General features: G+C 40.6%; 1 protein-coding gene across 1 annotated transcript in view; it reads right to left on the minus strand.

Moving 5' to 3' along the window:
- Positions 1 to 9219: 9219 nt before the first annotated feature.
- The window catches only part of LOC130367428 (collagen alpha-1(VII) chain-like), a 522098-nt gene continuing 512834 nt past the window's right edge, over positions 9220 to 18483 (minus strand). The window contains exons 101-102 of the mRNA XM_056569846.1: positions 17794 to 17964; positions 9220 to 10004 (exon numbers count right to left, since the gene is read on the minus strand). Coding sequence (XP_056425821.1) covers positions 9985 to 10004; positions 17794 to 17964 — 191 coding nt within the window. The 3' untranslated portion in view covers positions 9220 to 9984. The remainder of the gene's footprint in view (positions 10005 to 17793; positions 17965 to 18483) is intronic.

Genomic DNA, 18483 nt, shown 5'->3' on the forward strand with positions numbered 1-18483 from the left:
CCGGAGTGGGCATCATATAACAGGATTAATTAACAGGATAAATACGTAAATATACACATTTCAATAAATATAACTGAGATCATGTCGGGAAGCGAGTATAGAGACACAAAATCCAATACGCCTCCCGTCTGAACACGGCCCTACTCCAGTCTCCGCCTCTTCGGGCGGACGTACCCTTTCTAGGGCAGTCACAGAAATCTTCGGAATGATACCTGAATGTTGTTCAACAATATGTTTAGTGAAACCTGACAGACGTGTTTGTTATTCTACTATTGTCTGGTATGTAAAGATGTTCTTGTATTCTAACCTTGAGTTTTCTGCTCATGCAGCCTACATATTGTATGTTGCACTGAACACAAGTTATGCCATAGACTACGTGATGAGTCTAGCAATTAATAAAACTTTTAATGTTAAACTCCTGTCCAGTAGTACATGAACGAAATGTATCAGTATTAGCCATATATTGGCATATTGAACATCTGGAGTGGCTACTTTTGTAGCTCCTTTGCCTGTTAGCCATGTATCGTGTTTAAGAGAAGAGTTGAAATCGCTAGGAGAACGTTGGTTATAGAGTGACCGTGCCTTACGGGGTATTACCCTAATGCCATCTTGAATAATATTGGACATAGTTTTGTCATAGTGTAGTATAGGAAGGTGTCTATAAATGATCTTGATTTCCTGAAAATGTTTAGAAAATGGTGTTGTAAATGTAGGTAAAACATGTATAGTAGAATTGGTGGTCTGTTTATCCTGAAGATAAAAACCAGCTGGTTTAGAACATCCTGGGACATAGCTGTTTATCTCTCCACAGTGATTTCATGATTTCATAGAACAGATCAACACTCAGACTCTCATAGATTTACAATCCGAAACAATGGAACAATCTGATACCGTGGAAAACACCTTTAGATCTTTTACAGTTAAGAATCCGGATTTTTACCCTATTCAATCCAGATCAGAGGGCATGGATGTTTTCCAGGCCAGAGTAGAGGAGGATCTTAAAAGGCTTCATCAACAAACATCAACTATATCTTATCACAATCTTACTTTCCTTCAACGTCAGGCTTTACGTGACCTGTCCAGCAATAAAACACTGGCCATCCGCCAGTCTGACAAAGGAGGCTCTGTTGCCATATTGGACTCTTCACTCTATAAAAAATTAGTAATAGAGATGTTAAGTGACACACACACATACCAATGTTTAACAAGTGATCCGACAGATTGTGTCAAGAATAAATGATCACATCTTCTGGAAGAAGGAGTAGCTTTGTCCATTATTACCAAAAGACAAGCGGAATATCTTTTACCAACCTTTGTCAAATGTCCAGTGTTTCACGCACTTCCTAAGCTACATAAAGACAAGTTCCCTCCACCTTTGAGGCCAATAGTGGTGGGCATTGGCTCTCTGTTAGAAAGGTTAAGTGCGTGGCTCGATGGCCTGCTACAGCCGCTAGTATCTCGTACTACAGGATTCATCAGAGACACTAAAACTCTATTGCAAGCTATGAAGATGCGCAAGTGGCAGAATACAGACAGTTGGATGTCATGTGACATAACTGCCCTTTACACATGCATTCCGCATGATAAAGCCATATTAGCCATTTCTTACCATCTCAAAAAATATAGTACTTACAGCCTGGTTATGCAACAGTACATGTTGGATGTTCTACATTTTTTATTACAGCATCATTTTTTCTGCTTTGATTCCACTTTTTATCTACAGGTTACCGGTTGCCCAATGGGCTCTAAGTTCTCCCCCTCCTTAGCCAATTTGTATATGGCATATTGGGAGGAGATTTCCTACTCTCCCCTGCCAACCCATTTTTCCATCTTGTGGGTTGGTATGGGAGATATATTGACGATCTCCTCCTAATTTGAAAGGGGATCAAGTCTCAAGGCATAGATTTTTCTGATTTTCTTAATAATAATGACTTATCTTTGATTTTTATATGCAATATTTCCTCGGAACAAATAGACTTCTTAGACATTACCCTGACAGGCGACCTTGAATTACAATGTATACACACCAAAATGTTCCGTAAACCCTGTGCAGGCAACAGTTTGCTCCATTCATCTAGTTGTCATCCAGAACACATCATTCGTAACTTGCCCATAGGGGAATTTTACAGGGCCAGACGTGCTTCCTCCGAGGAACCTACATACATCAGTACCTGTTCAGACATCAGAAAACGTTTATATGCCAGAGGTTATATACCACATGTCATTAACAGAGCCGAAAACATAGTTAATTCTAAACAAGCTGGTTTTTATCTTCAGGATAAACAGCCCACCAATTCTACTACACAAGTTTTACCTACATTTACAACACCATTTTCTAAACAGTTTCAGGAAATCATGATCATTTATAGACACCTTCCTATACTACACTATGACAAAACTATGTCCAATATTATTCAAGATGGCATTAGGGTAATACCCCGTAAGGCACGGCCACTCTATAACCAACTTTCTCCAAGCGACTTCAACTCTTCTCTTAAACACGATACATGGCTAACATGCAAAGGGAGCTACAAATGTAGCCACTCCAGATGTTCAATATGCCAATATATGACTAATACTGATACATTTCGTTCATGTACTACTGGACAGGAGTTTAACATTAAAAGTTTTGTTAATTGCCAGACTCATCACGTAGTCTATGGCATAACTTGTGTTCAACATACAATATGTAGGCTGCACGAGCAGAAAACTCAAGGTTAGAATACAAGAACATCTTTACATATCAGACAATAGTAGAATAACAAACAAGTCTATGTCAGGTTTCACTAAACATATTGTTGAACAACATTCAGGTATCATTCCAAAGATTTCTGTGACTGGCCTAGAAAGGGTACGTCGGCCCCGAAGAGGCGGAGAATGGAGGGCCGTGTTCAGACGGGAGGCGTATTGGATTTTGCGTCTCGATACTCGCTTCCCGTCTGGACTAAACTTCAGACATGATCTCAGTTATATTTATTGAAATGTGTATATTTACGTATCTGTCTGTAAATAATTCTGTTATATGATGCCCACTATGGATTTTACTTTTCACCCCTAGTCCACCTGTTTCTAGCGTGTGACGTCACCGGTTGTATCAGTATATAAGGTACATTCTTTGTCTCTAACATTGACCATGATTAAGACTTGTTAACAAGTCGAAACGCTTTGGTGCGTTTCGTTTGTGCTTTTAGCCATCCACCCATTTTTTCTATTTTGGATTTTAATATGATTCAATAAAGCTACTATTTTTTATCCAGTCCTGGGAGTCGGATTCTTTCTCCATTTTTGCTTACCTGTTGCACCTGGGAACATGGCCCTTGTCTTCATTCCGAAGCTTCCACTGGAGGGTGTGCTGAATTCCACTATGTTCTGGGTCTGCATGCTACAAACAGTGAGCTGAATCTTACTATATCTATTTGACTATATGTTCTCCTCATGCTGCCAACACCTCCACGCTGTGCCATTCAGCCACTATATGGTCTCCTCATGCTGCCAACACCTCCACGCTGTGTCATTCAGCCACTAAATGGTCTCCTCATGCTGCCAACACCTCAACGCTGTGCCATTCAGCCACTAAATGGTCTCCTCATGATGCCAACAACTCCACGCTATGTCATTCAGTTACTATATGGTCTCCTGACACTGATGCCACCACCAGGCTCTGTTATTGTGCTGCTGTGCGGCAGTGATTCTAAAAGCGATGCCGGTAATCTGCATGTTATTCTGAATAACAGTATTATTTCACTAACCCAGCACACTCCATATGCGTTTTAGAACACAGCAAAGTGTTCTATACCCCTATAGAGGCTGTATGTAGGCTAGAAATAGCCTTTTTTAATATTCGCCGCAAAAAAATTCGGATCGAAACAAACTTTTTCGGAAAATTCGGCGAATCGGCCGAATCGAATTTTTGAAAAGTTCGCTCATCTCTAGTCACCACCCATCTTGAAAAGTTTCCCCCCTTACATATACTTATGTGCCACAAACAGGAAGTTAATATCACCAACCATTCCAATTTTATTAAGGTGTATCCATATAAATGGCCCACCCTGTATAACCCAGTATATTGGGTATAGTGCAGGTGAACCAGCTGTCAGATACTCTTCAACACTCCCTGGTGCAGTGAAGACAACGAGGTACAAGTGAGGCCATGGGCTTCACCAGCAACCCATAAGCACACCGCGATTACAACACAGGAATGCCAATTGAACTACTAGACACCAGGGATTACTGGCATTTAATGTTTAAATGCAGTGATCAGTATAAATCACAGTATTTAACCATTTAAATGACTGGCATTAGAGCGATCTCTGATGTTTGTCATTACCTGCAGATACCTGCGGGTTATGATGTGGACGAGACTCTTTGGCCCACACCATGTTCCCCTCACCAGACCCATGATGTACTGGTTCATTAATGGTTAGGATAGGGTTAAAGGGGTTGTGCGCTGCCCTGCAGTTCGGAGCTCCGCTCACAGCGTCCGGAAGTTCATTAATCCGAACGCTGTGTGCGGGCTTCCATGTTCGCAGCCGCCGGGCGTGATGTCATGCCTGGCCCCTTCGTGACGTCTCGCCCGCCCCCTCAACGAAAGTCTATGGGAAAGGGGCGCGACCGCTGTCATGCCCCCTTCCCATAGACTTTGGTAGGGGGCCGGACGAGACGTCACGAAGGGGCCGGGCGTGACGTCACGCCCGGCGGCCGCGAACACGGAATCCCGCACACCGCGTTCGGAGTAATGAACTTTCGGACGCTGTGAGCGGAGCTCCGAACTGCAGGGCAGCGCACAACCCCTTTAAGCAACAACATCAATAGCAATAATTAATGATAAGGATAATAGCACCATTCTGTATGTTAGAGAGCCTACATAAAAGTAGTTGATATCAGAAGGGCACCAATGTATTATTACCAACCATAAGGTATAGTGTTCCTGCACCTGATTGGGCCACATTAACTTCTTGGTCTCTGGCAGCAGCTATGGCTGTAGTTATGCCCATGTCTCAATCCCAACACTTGCACTGATCACAAACAGTATTTTAACACATCAACACGAAATGTGAACCTTGCCACAAATTGTAACACAATGTCACATTTAGGTCCAAGATTTGATGGCCATTTATTTTTAAGATGCACAATGTGCTCCCTAAATACTGCAAGATAGACAGATAGATGCATGTAATTTCCAATTTGGAAATGGCCAATTCATACTAGAATATAACAGCTGTCAATGAGCTTGCAGTCACATTCTATTCGTACAGCTATAAGTGCAGAACCTTTTTTGATCCTCTGCGCTCCCAAACTATAGGGGGTTGTTTGACAGATGACCAGGGACACAGCTATGTTTTCAGAGTAGGCCAGGAACCCAGCACCCGTCTTTCTGCTCATTGGACCAGCTTGGTGATTTCAAACCACCTTGCTGAGTTGTAGAAACACAAACCTTGAGGTGCTATGCTGTTTATGCAACTCCCATTACTCATTGAAGGGGTATTGTAAAATGCAGAAAACAAACTGTTTAGCTTTTCGGCTTGCTAACCATGGTCAGCCACCACATGCAAGTCAGACAAGACCGAGGGCCTTATTCTCGAAATGGCCAATTAATCTAAATAGGTTTGCTGCCATAACAATTTCTTTCAGATAAATGGAACCAACTGCATGTTCAGAACTTTTACAACATGTAAATAACTCATCAAGATGTTTTGAACACAAATTCATGGTCTTTGAAAGTATTTAACGGAACTACCTTGATTTTTTTGTTGACTAATTGCGTGGGCATGACTGCAAATGAACTTGCCCACAACTCAGAAAGGTCGTAGACCCTCAATTCCTCCACCTTTTAATTAGAACTCAATGAGAATATTATAAGTGAAGTCATTGGTTATTCATGCACTTGCAAAGGGCAACATGTCAAGGATTTCTAAAGGAAGCCTTACGCTACTAGATTGCTCTTTGCTCGCCATACTTAGAAGGCCATCAACAAGTCAAGAGTGTGTAAATCTTAGAGGAATTCTTTTCTTGGTCTCTTTCCTCAGCAATTTATGCTGCTGTAAGATCTCTGACAGATTAGGTGCTAAGGTCTAGTACTGTGACCCTGAGGTCTGCAATTAATCTGCATATTGTGGCTAAATTCTTTAGAGAAAAGCATATCAAGCAAACATTATATAAAATTTGAATATACAGGGTGGATTTTTATTTCTGTGGAAGTAAAGGCCCCTTTGCAAAATCATTAGGAAAGCATATAATATTTTAAGGTAATGTGCACATGTAATCATTCTTATATGCATTATGGTCTTCGTCAGAAAAGAGAATATCCTACTGCTAGTGGTTGGACGCTGGACTACAAGGATATATGTAAGGTAATTCAAACTTATTTTAAAAGTACAATTAACCCATTAAGGACCAAGGATGTACCGGTACGTCCTGAGTTCTCTCCCACAGCGTGGCCCCACGTCATAGCGGGTCGGGGCCCGTGGCTAATAGCGCGCGGCACTGATCACGTTGCCGTGTGCTATTAACCCTTTAGATGCGGCGTTCAAAGTTGAACGCCGCATCTAAAGTGAAAGTAAACCAATGCTGGTTAGCTCAGGGAGCTGTTCAGAATCGCCGCAGTGAAATTGCGGCATCCCGAACAGCTGTAGGACAGCAGGGGGGCCCCCTTACCTGCCTCCTGTTGTCCGATCGCCGAATGACTGCTCAGTGCCTGAGATCCAGGCATGAGCAGTCAAGCAGAAGAATCACTGATCAATGTTTTCCTATGAGAAACCATTGATCAATGTAAAAGATCAGTGTGTGCAGTGTTATAGCCCCCTATGGGAGCTATAACATTGGAAAAAAAAGTTTAAAAAAAAAAAGGGAATAAAGATAATTTAACTCTTTCCCTAATAAAAGTTTGAATCGACCCCTTTTCCCATAAAAAAAAAAAACTGTGTAAATAAAAATTTATATATGTGGTATTGCCGCCTGTTGAAATGTCCAAATTATAAAAATATTTTGTTAATTAAACTGCATGGTCAATGGTGTACGGGTAATTTTTACCGAAAAATGGACTGCGTAGAAACAGAAGCCCCCAAAAGTTACATAATGGTGTTTTTTCTTCAATTTTGTCGCACAATGATTTTTTTTCCCATTTCATCGTAGATTTTTGGGTAAAATGACTGATGTCATTACAAAGTAGAATTGGTGGCACAAAAAATAAGCCATCATATGGATTTTTAGGTGCAAAATTGAAAGAGTTATGATTTTTTTTAAAGGTAAGGAGGAAAAAATGAAAGTGCAAAAACAGAAAAAAAAACCTGGTCCTTAAGGGGTTAATAGTTCTGTAGCTAGCCTACTAAAAATAGCAAACCAAATGCTTTGTCTGGATTAACAAAGCAAGTAATAAACTGGAAAGCAGAATAGTGAAAAACAGTATTTAAAAGGGCAATTCGTTTAATCTAATAATACAGCTTTTATCCATTTTCTACACCAAAATTAAGTTTGGAGGCTTAGAGGTCTTAGTCAACTTACTTGTTTAGGCTTGGATTTCACTGAGGTTTTGTTCTAATTTTAGGGTAAAAAAATGCCAGAAAAAAAGGTATGAAAACTGCAACAGATTTTCCATGCGTTTTGGTGTTTTTTCGGGTGTTTTTACCTTTGTGTGGAAATTCCATTTTTACATGTTTCTTTAGTAACAGAAAAAGATACCCGGCTTCAAGATTAAAACATACTAACCTTCAGTATACTAATATCTACCTCGGGAAACTACATGACACTTGCACATAACAGAAGTGGGTCCACAGCTCTGAGGAATATCTTATGAATAACAGAAAGGATCACGCTGTTGATACAGCACTAAAAAAAACTGTTCCTGGAAGAATTATGGTACACTATGAGAACTAAAATGCAACTAAGTACGGCACAGTGGGCTCTAGATGAGGGATCCCCAGCGCTGCAAAATATTCTTACAAAATTCTTACAAAACCAGTCGCCAATATAATCTATTCACTTTTACGCATTGGTATGTAAATGTAAATTATTTTATATTGGGAAGACAAAAAGGCCCTTATTTCACAGAATCCGCGAACATGTTCGATCCCTCAGGACCGGCATCGGAGCCACTAGATTTATTCAACACATTAATGAATTTCATTCTAGAGGAAAATATGGATTCCATTTTGCCGGGCTGGAAAGGATCGAACATGGTTATGCTGGGAAAAATAGAGAAGAAATACTATTAAGAAATGAAACGAAATGGATTCTTCGTTTAGAAGCAATGGGGCCTTTAGGTCTTAATGAACGTACTGAGCTCAGTGCATTATTAACATAAATGGAAATCTTAGGTGTATCACACAGTTGTTTTTAACATTTTTAATTGCACTTACCTTTTGTTTGGTTCATTCCTATGGCAACGGAGGGGAGGGTTATTTAAATGTGTTTCCAGCTGGAAGACGATGTGGGCCAGTTGAAGCATATCTTGCGAAACGGCACCGTAGCCCCGAACGAACGTCCCCCTGTGTTCTGTCCACCCGTGTCTTGCACTGTTTATACCCTTCATGGATTAATAAAGAAGCTTGAAGTTTACGTATTTGGTGAGTTGCCCTGGTTTTCTTTTCTCTTTTATACGGATTATTTGCATTGGACTTTGCTATTACCAGTGAGCACCATCAGACGTGGTTGAGCCAGCAGAGGCATTGGATGTCAGGTGCTAATAATTAGGCAAGCAGTGCCGAGTTTTTTCTCTCTACTATTGAATATAATCTATTCACTTTTACATTGTCATGAAATGTATTTTTTCACACAATGGTTTTAAAGAAGTGTTCTTTTGGTAACAAATTATTATTTGTTTTTAACCTTGCTGTAACTGCGACCCTGTGACCCAAAGTTGGTGTGTTTTATGTATGTAACAACCTCTGCATGATGAAGAACCTGGTTGGGGTTTGAAACCTTTGAGTTGCACTTTTACCAATAAATTATCATTTTGTTCTAAAAAAAACTTTGGCAAGTTTTATTATAGGGAAGGCGCCATCAAAAAACATCCCAATTTTTTTAACCTTTTTTTTTGCTTTTATCTGAACACACCGTACCTGGAGGTCACGGACAAGGACACTGAAGCCATCCATCTGGATCTACCAGCTCCGAGCCAGTCTACATGCTCTCAGCAGAACACCATATGGTAAGGTGCATTATCTAGCACAGGATACCCGAACACAATACAATAACTAGGAGCACGCCTCTTCTTTTTCTTTATTTCCCATATAAGATAGTATGAGTATCATGTTAACCATCATGTTACTATTATGCTACATGCAAGGTACTCACATGTACCATGTTTAAATACACAAGTGATGAAGCAAGTCTTTAGACATTATGATTAGGAATTTATTGAATTTAATATTATATTGTGCAAAGATAAGCATGTATGTAAGAGCCACTTAAGATGATGTAAGAAGCAGCTGTAGTATATAGCTGTGAATGGGGGTTATAAAGGTCACTGTGTGAGAACATCTATTTCAGTTGTGCTTTTAGGTAACTAGTTACCTGCTACAATATTAAAACTTTTAAACCTTTTGCAATGGAGGCAAAGAATCACACAATTATACTTAAAAAAAAAACTTTTCTATCTTAGGTTTTTCAAATATAGATCCACTATGTTATTTTTGCTTCCTATAATCAAAATATTTCCTTTTGTCACAAAATTTCTCTGTAAAAATATCATTTACATTAATATTATTATTTTGTAATAAACAAGGTAAATTCAAATAAAAATAACGTTTTGTGTTGAGTACAAAGTATTAACCTGCAATACACAAGTCCTGAATATTCTTCTGAAGAACCTTATCATGCTACCCAGTGAATGTTCCTAATACATTTATGCTATGATGCTCAAGACATTTTTGGATTTTTGGCTTCAAATCCCTTCCCACACACATAGGCTGCACTGATTGGGTTTAGTCAGCATGAAAAATGCATCATCTGCTAATACATGTACTGTATGATCAACCAGGAACATTATCACCTCCCCAGGGATAGTTCTGAAAGACAAAAAAGATATATCATACAATAGATTATGGCTCAGGTTGTCACTTTAACATTTGACATTCAAGTAGGAAAATTCCTGTTAGAAAAGCTTAATTCACATTTTAAATATATATTTTACGCGCAGAACCTTGTGTGTTAGTGTTGAAGCTTAGATACATAACGTGAAGAAAAATTTAACAAGCACATTTTAGATCCATTTCATGGAGTACTATTATCAATGTAATCTACAGTGCAGATGGTCTGTACACCGGATGATGATGCCTAGTAAAATCAATGTTGACAAGGTTCATAAGATGACGCATATTCCGTTGTTGCTTTTGCTAGTAATTAAAGTAGGATTGGAATGATTTTAAATATTGGAACAACATTAAAGGCAGTCTTACATATTCCTGCTCCACTGAATTTACATCTGACAATATTTTTAGTGCAGGACAAAGAAGACCAATTACAACAAATTGACCATGTATAGAAGTTACAGAACATAATATTCCCATCCTAGTATTCATCTACAGTAAAACCTCTTTGAAAAGACCACCCAAAATTGGGTGTCATCTTCTGAAAGAAAAAGCAAAAAAACCTTTGACCCTGGGTAGCCCAGGGTCACTGAAACCCTTATTAACTCCCACCCCTAAAATTTAACTTTTATTCATATAATGTTAAAAGAATTTGTAAAGTGAGTGTATAACTTAAAACTACGGGCTTGTGTGTGCTTGATAGTATTATTTATATTCCATCCAGTTGACCACTGGTAAGTATATTAAACCACATGTGGACTGCAGTTCCACAGTATATTGCACACACAAGCTACCGATGTTAAAATGCTGAAAATGCCCCCTCTACATGTTTCACTACTTCCGTAGTGTCTCCAGGAGGGAAAATGGGCATCGAGATTCAGTTCTCAACTTATTCCCCCTGAAGTCTTTTAACAAAAAAAAAAAAAGGGATGCCCATTTTCCCTCCTGAAGATGCTACGGAAGTAGTGAAACATGTAGAGGGGGCATTTTCAGCGTTTTAACATCGGTAGCTTGTGTGTGCAATATACTGTGGAACTGCAGTCCACATGTGGTTGAATATACTTACCAGTGGTCAACTGGATGGAATATAAATAATACTATCAAGCACACACAAGCCCGTAGTTTTAAGTTATACACTCACTTTAAATTTTTTTTAACATTATATGAATAAAAGTTAAATTTTAGGGGTGGGAGTTATTAAGGTTTTCAGTGACCCTGGGCTACCCAGGGTCAAAGGTTTTTTGATTAATTATTACCCTAACCCATCCTGGGGTTTGTTTGTCGTGGTTCTGAAAGAAAAAGACCACTATGAATAATGTATGGTCGACATAAAATCTGGTATAGATCTGTGGGTCATCCACTTAACTCCTTGGGGACAGAGCACATTATAACCCTAAGGACGGAAGCATTTTTTGCAATTCTGACCACTGTCACTTTAAGCATTAATAACTCTGGGATGCTTTTACTTTTCATTCTGATTCCGAGATTGTTTTTTCGTGACATATTCTACTTTATGGTAGTGGTAAATTTTTGTCGATACTTGCATCATTTCTTGGTGAAAAAATCCAAAATTTGATGAAAAAGTGAAAATTTTGCATTTTTCTAACTTTGAAGCTCTCTGCTTGTAAGGAAAATAAACATTCTAAATAAATAATATTTTGATTCACATATACAATATGTCTACTTTATGTTTGCATCATAAAGTTGACATGTTTTTACTTTTGGAAAACATCAGAGGGCTTCAAAGTTCAGAAGCAATTTTAAAATTTTTTACAAAATTTTCAAAATCGGAATTTTTTTAGGGGCCAGTTCAGTTTTTAAGTGGATTTGAAGGGTCTTCATATTAGAAATACCCCATAAATTAGCCCATTATAAAAACTGCACCCCTCAAAGTATTCAAAATGATATTCAGTAAGTTTGTTAACCCTTTAGGTGTTTCACAGGAATAGCAGCAAAGTGAAGGAGAAAATTCCAAATCTAAATTTTTTACACTTGCATGTTCTTGTAGACCCAATTTTTGAAATTTTACAAGGGGTAAAAGGAGAAAAAGCCCCCCAAAATTTGTAACCCAATTTCTCTCGAGTAAGGAAATACCTCATATGTGTATGTCAAGTGTTCGGCGGGCGCAGTAGAGGGCTCAGAAGGGAAGGAGCGACAATGGGATTTTGGAGAGTGAGTTTTGCTGAAATGGTTTTTGGGGGCATGTCGCATTTAGGAAGCCCCTATGGTGCCAGAACAGCAAAAAAAAACACCACATGGCATACTATTTTGGAAACTACACCCCTCAAGGCACGTAACAAGGGGTCCGGTGAGCCTTAACACCCCACAGGTGTTTGACGACTTTTTGTTAAATTGGGATGTGTAAATGAAAAAAAAATTTTTTCACTAAAGTGCAGGTTTTTTCCCCAAATTTACCATTTCTACAAAGGGTAATGGGAGAAAAATCCCCCCAAAATTTGTAACTCAATTTCTCCCGAGTACGGAGATACCCCATATGTGGCCCTTAACTGTTGCCTTGAAATACGACAGGGCTCTGAAGTGAGAGAGTGCCATGCGCATTTGAGGCCTGAATAAGGAATTTGCAGTAGGGGTGGACCCGGTTACAAGGATGGGGCTTGTCTCCTCCAAAACCCTACAGCAGTGTCTCCCACAGGGTGCCTCCAGCTGTTGCAAGACTCCCAGCCTGCCAGGACAGTCTATGGCTGTCCGGCAACACTGGGAGTTGTGGTTTTGCCACAGCTGGAGGCGCCGTTTAGGTAACACTGCCGTATGAGACGTTTTTCATTGTTATTGGGGGGGGGGGGGGGGGGGGGGGGCGACGTGTAAGGGGGTGTATATGTAGTGTTTTACTTTTTATTATTTGTTAGTGTAGTGTAGTGTTTTTAGGGTACATTCACACAGGCAGGGGTTCACAGTAAGTTTCCTTGAAGGAAACCCACTGTAAACCCGCCCGTGTGAATGTACCCTGTACATTCACATGGGGGGGTGGGGGGTGCCCCAAGGGGGGGGGGGCACCCCAAACCTTCAGCTGTGGCAAAATGACAACTCCCAGAATGCACTGACAGACCGTACATGCTGGAAGTTGTAGTTTTACAACAGCTGTAGGCACACTGGTGGGGAACCACTGAGTTAGAAAACAGACTCTAGCTCAGTGATTCCAACCAATGTGCCTCCAGCTGTTGCAAGACTACAACTCCCAGCATGTACGGTCTGTCAGTGCACTCTGGGAGTTGTAGTTTTGCAACAGCTGGAGGCACACGGGTTGGAATCACTGAGTTAGGAAACAGACTCTAGCTCAGTGTTTCCCAACCAGTGTGCCTACAGCTGTTGCAAAACTACAATTCCCAGCATGCCCGTACAGTCAGGGATGCTGGGCGTGTAGTTCTGCAATATCTGGCCATTCAGATGTTGCAGAACTACAACTCCCAGCATGCCTGAACAGTCTGGGCATGCTAGGAGTTGTAGTTATGCAACAACTGGGGAAGAACAGTGGTCTCCAAACTGTAGCCCTCCAGATGTTGCAAAACTACAACTCCAAGCATGCCCAGACTGTCCAGGCATGCTGGGAGTTGTAGTTCTGCAACATCTGAACGGCCAGATATTGCAGAACTACACACCCAGCATCCCTGACTGTTTGGCCATGCTGGGAATTGTAGTTTTGCAACATCTGGAGACCACCATATAGTGGTCTCCAAACTGTGCCACTTCAGAAGTTGCAAAACTACAACTCCCAGCATGCCCAGACAGTCAGTGCATGCTGAGAGTTGTAGTTTTGCAACATCTGGAGGACCACAGTTTAGAGACCACTACACAGTGGTCTCCAAACTGTGACCCTCCAGATGTTGCAAAACTACAGCCTTTGGCTGTGTGGGCATGCTGGGAGTTGTAGTTTTGCTGCTTTTAGAAGGCCACAGTGAAGATCACTTATCGCGATCTTCACTGCAGCCTTCTCAGCCGCACTTTCCGGCCGTTGCTCTTCCGCCTGCCGCCGCTGCTCCGGGATGCCGCCGCCTCCACCGCCGCAGGTCCGGGTAAGCCGGGCCATGTCCCCCAACTCGCCGCCCGTGTTCCCCCCGCTCTGTACCGACTTCGGTGCGCAGAGCGGGGGGAAATGAACTCTAACCCCCCGCCCCCCTCCTGCCATTGGTGGTCAGCCTGACCGACCAATGGCAGGGAATAGGAGGGGGTGGCAACATTGCCACCTCGCTCCTATGCTTTAGGCTGGTCGGAGCTGTCACTGACAGCTCCGAGCAGTCTTATTTTCCGAGAGATCGGGTCACCAGTGACCCGATTTGCCCAGATCGCGGCAAATCGCAGGTCTGAATTGACCTGCGATTTGCTGCGATTGCCGATATGGGGGGGGGTCTCAGGACCCCCCTAGGCATTGCCACGGGATGCCTGCTAATAGATATCAGCAGGCATCCCGGTCCGATCACCGCCCGGCGTGCGGCAGTGATCAGAGATGCCGAGGGCGTATGGATACGCCCTCCGTCCTTAAGTGACGGGACGCGAGGGCGTATGCATATGCCCTTCATCCCCAAGGAGTTGAATAGGTTGTCTTCTGAAGGGGGTTGTGCTGTATTAATGTTTGTGTATGACAAAATGGACAAGTTTACATGTATAGTATATGCTGTTACACAGTGTCTTACTGTATAATATATTACGTTGAAATGGAAGCAAAAGTTAATGGCCCAAGCATGAGTCTACTGTACGTTGACTAACATTAACCCCTTAACCCCTTAAGGACGCAGGACGTAAATGTACGTCCTGGTGAGGTGGTACTTAACGCACCAGGACGTACATTTACGTCCTAAGCATAACCGCGGGCATCGGAGCGATGCCCGTGTCATGCGCGGCTGATCCCGGCTGCTGATCGCAGCCAGGGACCCGCCGGCAATGGCCGACGCCCGCGATCTCGCGGGCGTCCGCCATTAACCCCTCAGGTGCCGGGATCAATACAGATCCCGGAATCTGCGGGAGTTCGCGATTAAAATGAACGATCGGATCGCCCGCAGCGCTGCTGCGGGGATCCGATCATTCATAACGCCGCACGGAGGTCCCCTCTCCTTCCTCCGTGCGGCTCCCGGCGTCTCCTGCTCTGGTCTGTGATCGAGCAGACCAGAGCAGGAGATGACCGATAATACTGATCTGTTCTATGTCCTATACATAGAACAGATCAGTATTAGCAATCATGGTATTGCTATGAATAGTCCCCTATGGGGACTATTCAAGTGTAAAAAAAAATGTAAAAAAATGTAAAAGTAAAAGTAAAAAAAAAGTGAAAAATCCCCTCCCCCAATAAAAAAGTAAAACGTCCGTTTTTTCCTATTTTACCCCCAAAAAGCGTAAAAAACATTTTTTATAGACATATTTGGTATCGCCGCGTGCGTAAATGTCCGAACTATTAAAATAAAATGTTAATGATCCCGTACGGTGAACGGCGTGAACGAAAAAAAATTTAAAAAGTCCAAAATTCCTACTTTTTTAATACATTTTATTAAAAAAAAAATTATAAAAAATGTATTAAAAGTTTTTTATATACAAATGTGGTATCAAAAAAAAGTACAGATCATGGCGCAAAAAATGAGCCCCCATACCGCCGCTTATACGGAAAAATAAAAAAGTTATAGGTCATCAAAATAAAGGGATTATAAACGTACTAATTTGGTTAAAAAGTTTGTGATTTTTTTAAGCGCAACAATAATATAAAAGTATATAATAATGGGTATAATTTTAATCGTATTGACCCTCAGAATAAAGAACACACGTTATTTTTACCATAAATTGTACGGCGTGAAAACGAAACCTTCCAAAATTAGCAAAATTGCGTTTTTCGTTTTAATTTCCCCACAAAAATAGTGTTTTTTGGTTGCGCCATACATTTTATGATATAATGAGTGATGTCATTACAAAGGACAACTGGTCGCGCAAAAAACAAGCCCTCATACTAGTCTGTGGAAGAAAATATAAAAGAGTTATGATTTTTAGAAGGCGAGGAGGAAAAAATGAAAACGTAAAAATTAAATTGTCTGAGTCCTTAAGGCCAAAATGGGCTGAGTCCTTAAGGGGTTAAGGACCAAGCGTTTTTCTGTTTTTGCACTTTGTTTTTTTCCTCCTTACCTTTTAAAAATCATAACCCTTTCAATTTTGCACCTAAAAATCCATACGAGGGCTTATTTTTTGCGCCTTCAATTCTACTTTGTAATGACATCAGTGATTTTACCCAAAAATCGACAGCAAAACGGAAAAAAAAATTCATTGTGTGACAAAATTGAAGAAAAAACACAATTTTGTAAATTTTGGGGGCTTCTGTTTCTACACCGTACATTTTTTGGTAAAAATGACACTTTATATTTATTCTGTAGGTTCATACGATTAAAATGATACCCTACTTATATAGGTTGGATTTTGTCATACTTTTGGAAAAAATCATAACTACATGCAGGAAAATTAATACATTTAAAATTGTCCTCTCCTGACCCCTATAACTTTTGTATTTTTCCGCGTACAGAGTGGTATGAGCTAATTGTTTGCGCCGTGATCTGAAATTTTAAGGGGTATCATTTTTGTTTTGATCAGACTTTTTGATCGCATTTTATTCCTTTTTTTATGGTATGAAAAGTGACCAAAAATACGCTATTTTGGACTTTGGAATTTTTTCGCGTGTACGCCATTGACCATGCGGTTTAATTTACGATATATTTTTATCGTTCCGACATTTACGCACACAGCGATATCATATATGTTTATTTTTATTATGTTTATATATTTTTTATATGGAATTTGGGAAAAGGGGGGTGATTTAAACTTTTAATAAGGAAGGGGTTAATGTGTGTGTTTTTAAACTTTTTTTTTTAACTTTTTCTTTTTACACTTTTAGTCCCCTTAGGGGATTTTTAGGAGGAATCATTTGATTCCTCATACAGATCAATGGGATTACATACAATCCCATTCATCTGTGTGCTCTACGCTCGAATGATAAAGCCTGGCCCCTTACGGAAGGAGAGGTAAGCCCTCAGGCTACCTCAGCAGTGGATCGCCCCCCCCGCAATCGCGCTGCGGGGGGGGGGGGGGGTGATCCACCCCACTGGACCACCATGGACTAAATGCAGGCACCTTTAGACGCCGCTGTCAACTTTGACAGCGCCGATCTAAAGGGTTAATAGCCGGCCGGTATGACACGGGCTAGAGTCGGGAGCCCACATCATACCCGGTTAAGGGCCATTCGACATGTATACTCGTCCATGGTACTTAAGAGGTTAATAATGTGTAAAACATCAGTGCAAATTTACTAAAGACTAGTATTTTTCACACTTGTCTTATCCACATGGCAGTATTCTCTCTGCTACGAAGAGGCACATGTTTGTTAATAAAAAAGAAAATAGGTTAGGCACAGTGCTGAGACTTGCAGTCCAATGCAGGATTTATAATCCAAAATAGGAGTGCTCAGCTCCAGGACCAGACCCACCATCCAAAGAATCAACGCAGATCCAAAAACAGAAGAAGCTCTCAAAACATGTTAGTATATTCAGGAGATGTTGGAGGCCACTTCATCCTAAACCCAACTCCTCCATGCTAATGTCACCAACTTGGCAAGCGAGGCACAGAGTGGCAAAAATATGTGAATTGTTGCGTAAAATGCTGGTTTGTGCAAAAAAATCACAACTTTTTGATGCGTGATGCCAGACACAACGTCGGCAGCGGTTTTGTGGTCTTTTACTATAGCAACATATTCATTTATGATTCAAGAGTTTAAAACAGTACTAACCTGCTTTTGATTTACATATCTGTTCACACTTCTCTTTACTTTTAAAACGATTATGGTTTCCTCCACAACCGCCATAAACAAATGGACGGCATTCATCAGCCTTCAAGTTGTAGTACCAAAACAAGTTATACTTTGAACAAAATCCTTCATCCATAGATTGTAAACAATGACCTGGAATGAGAGAAAATTTAGCTTCGACATAAGGCTACTTTTGACACAAATACCAAAAATGCTTAAAGGGAATGTGCCATCAGAAAATGACCTGTTTTTTAATTCAAGTTTTTTTTCAAGAATTATTGGAGATGCTTTTTCTAATTTTCAACATTTTTCTAAATTTCCAGAAAATGTTATTTTTTATTTTTTCCTCCACTCCTCATTTTTACACCATGCAGTAAGGCTAGGTTTCCACAGGTTTTTTTTCTGGCAGTTTTTGGAATACTGCCACTGCAGTTTTTGAGCCAAATTCAGAAGTGGATCCATAAGGGAGGAGAAGTGTAAGTCCTTCCTTTTATTGTCCTATTCCTTTTGAATATATTTCTGGCTTTGGCTCAAAAACTGCAGTGGCAGTATTCCAAAAACTGCCAGAAAAAAAAAACAAGTGGAAACCTAGCCTAAAATGGCCATGTTCTCTTTGTCAAGTAAGTACGATGACAGCAATATCCAATTATGTTTTACTACTTGTAAAAAAAA

Source organism: Hyla sarda, chromosome 4 (assembly GCF_029499605.1).
Source record: "Hyla sarda isolate aHylSar1 chromosome 4, aHylSar1.hap1, whole genome shotgun sequence".
Classification (NCBI taxonomy): domain Eukaryota; kingdom Metazoa; phylum Chordata; class Amphibia; order Anura; family Hylidae; genus Hyla; species Hyla sarda.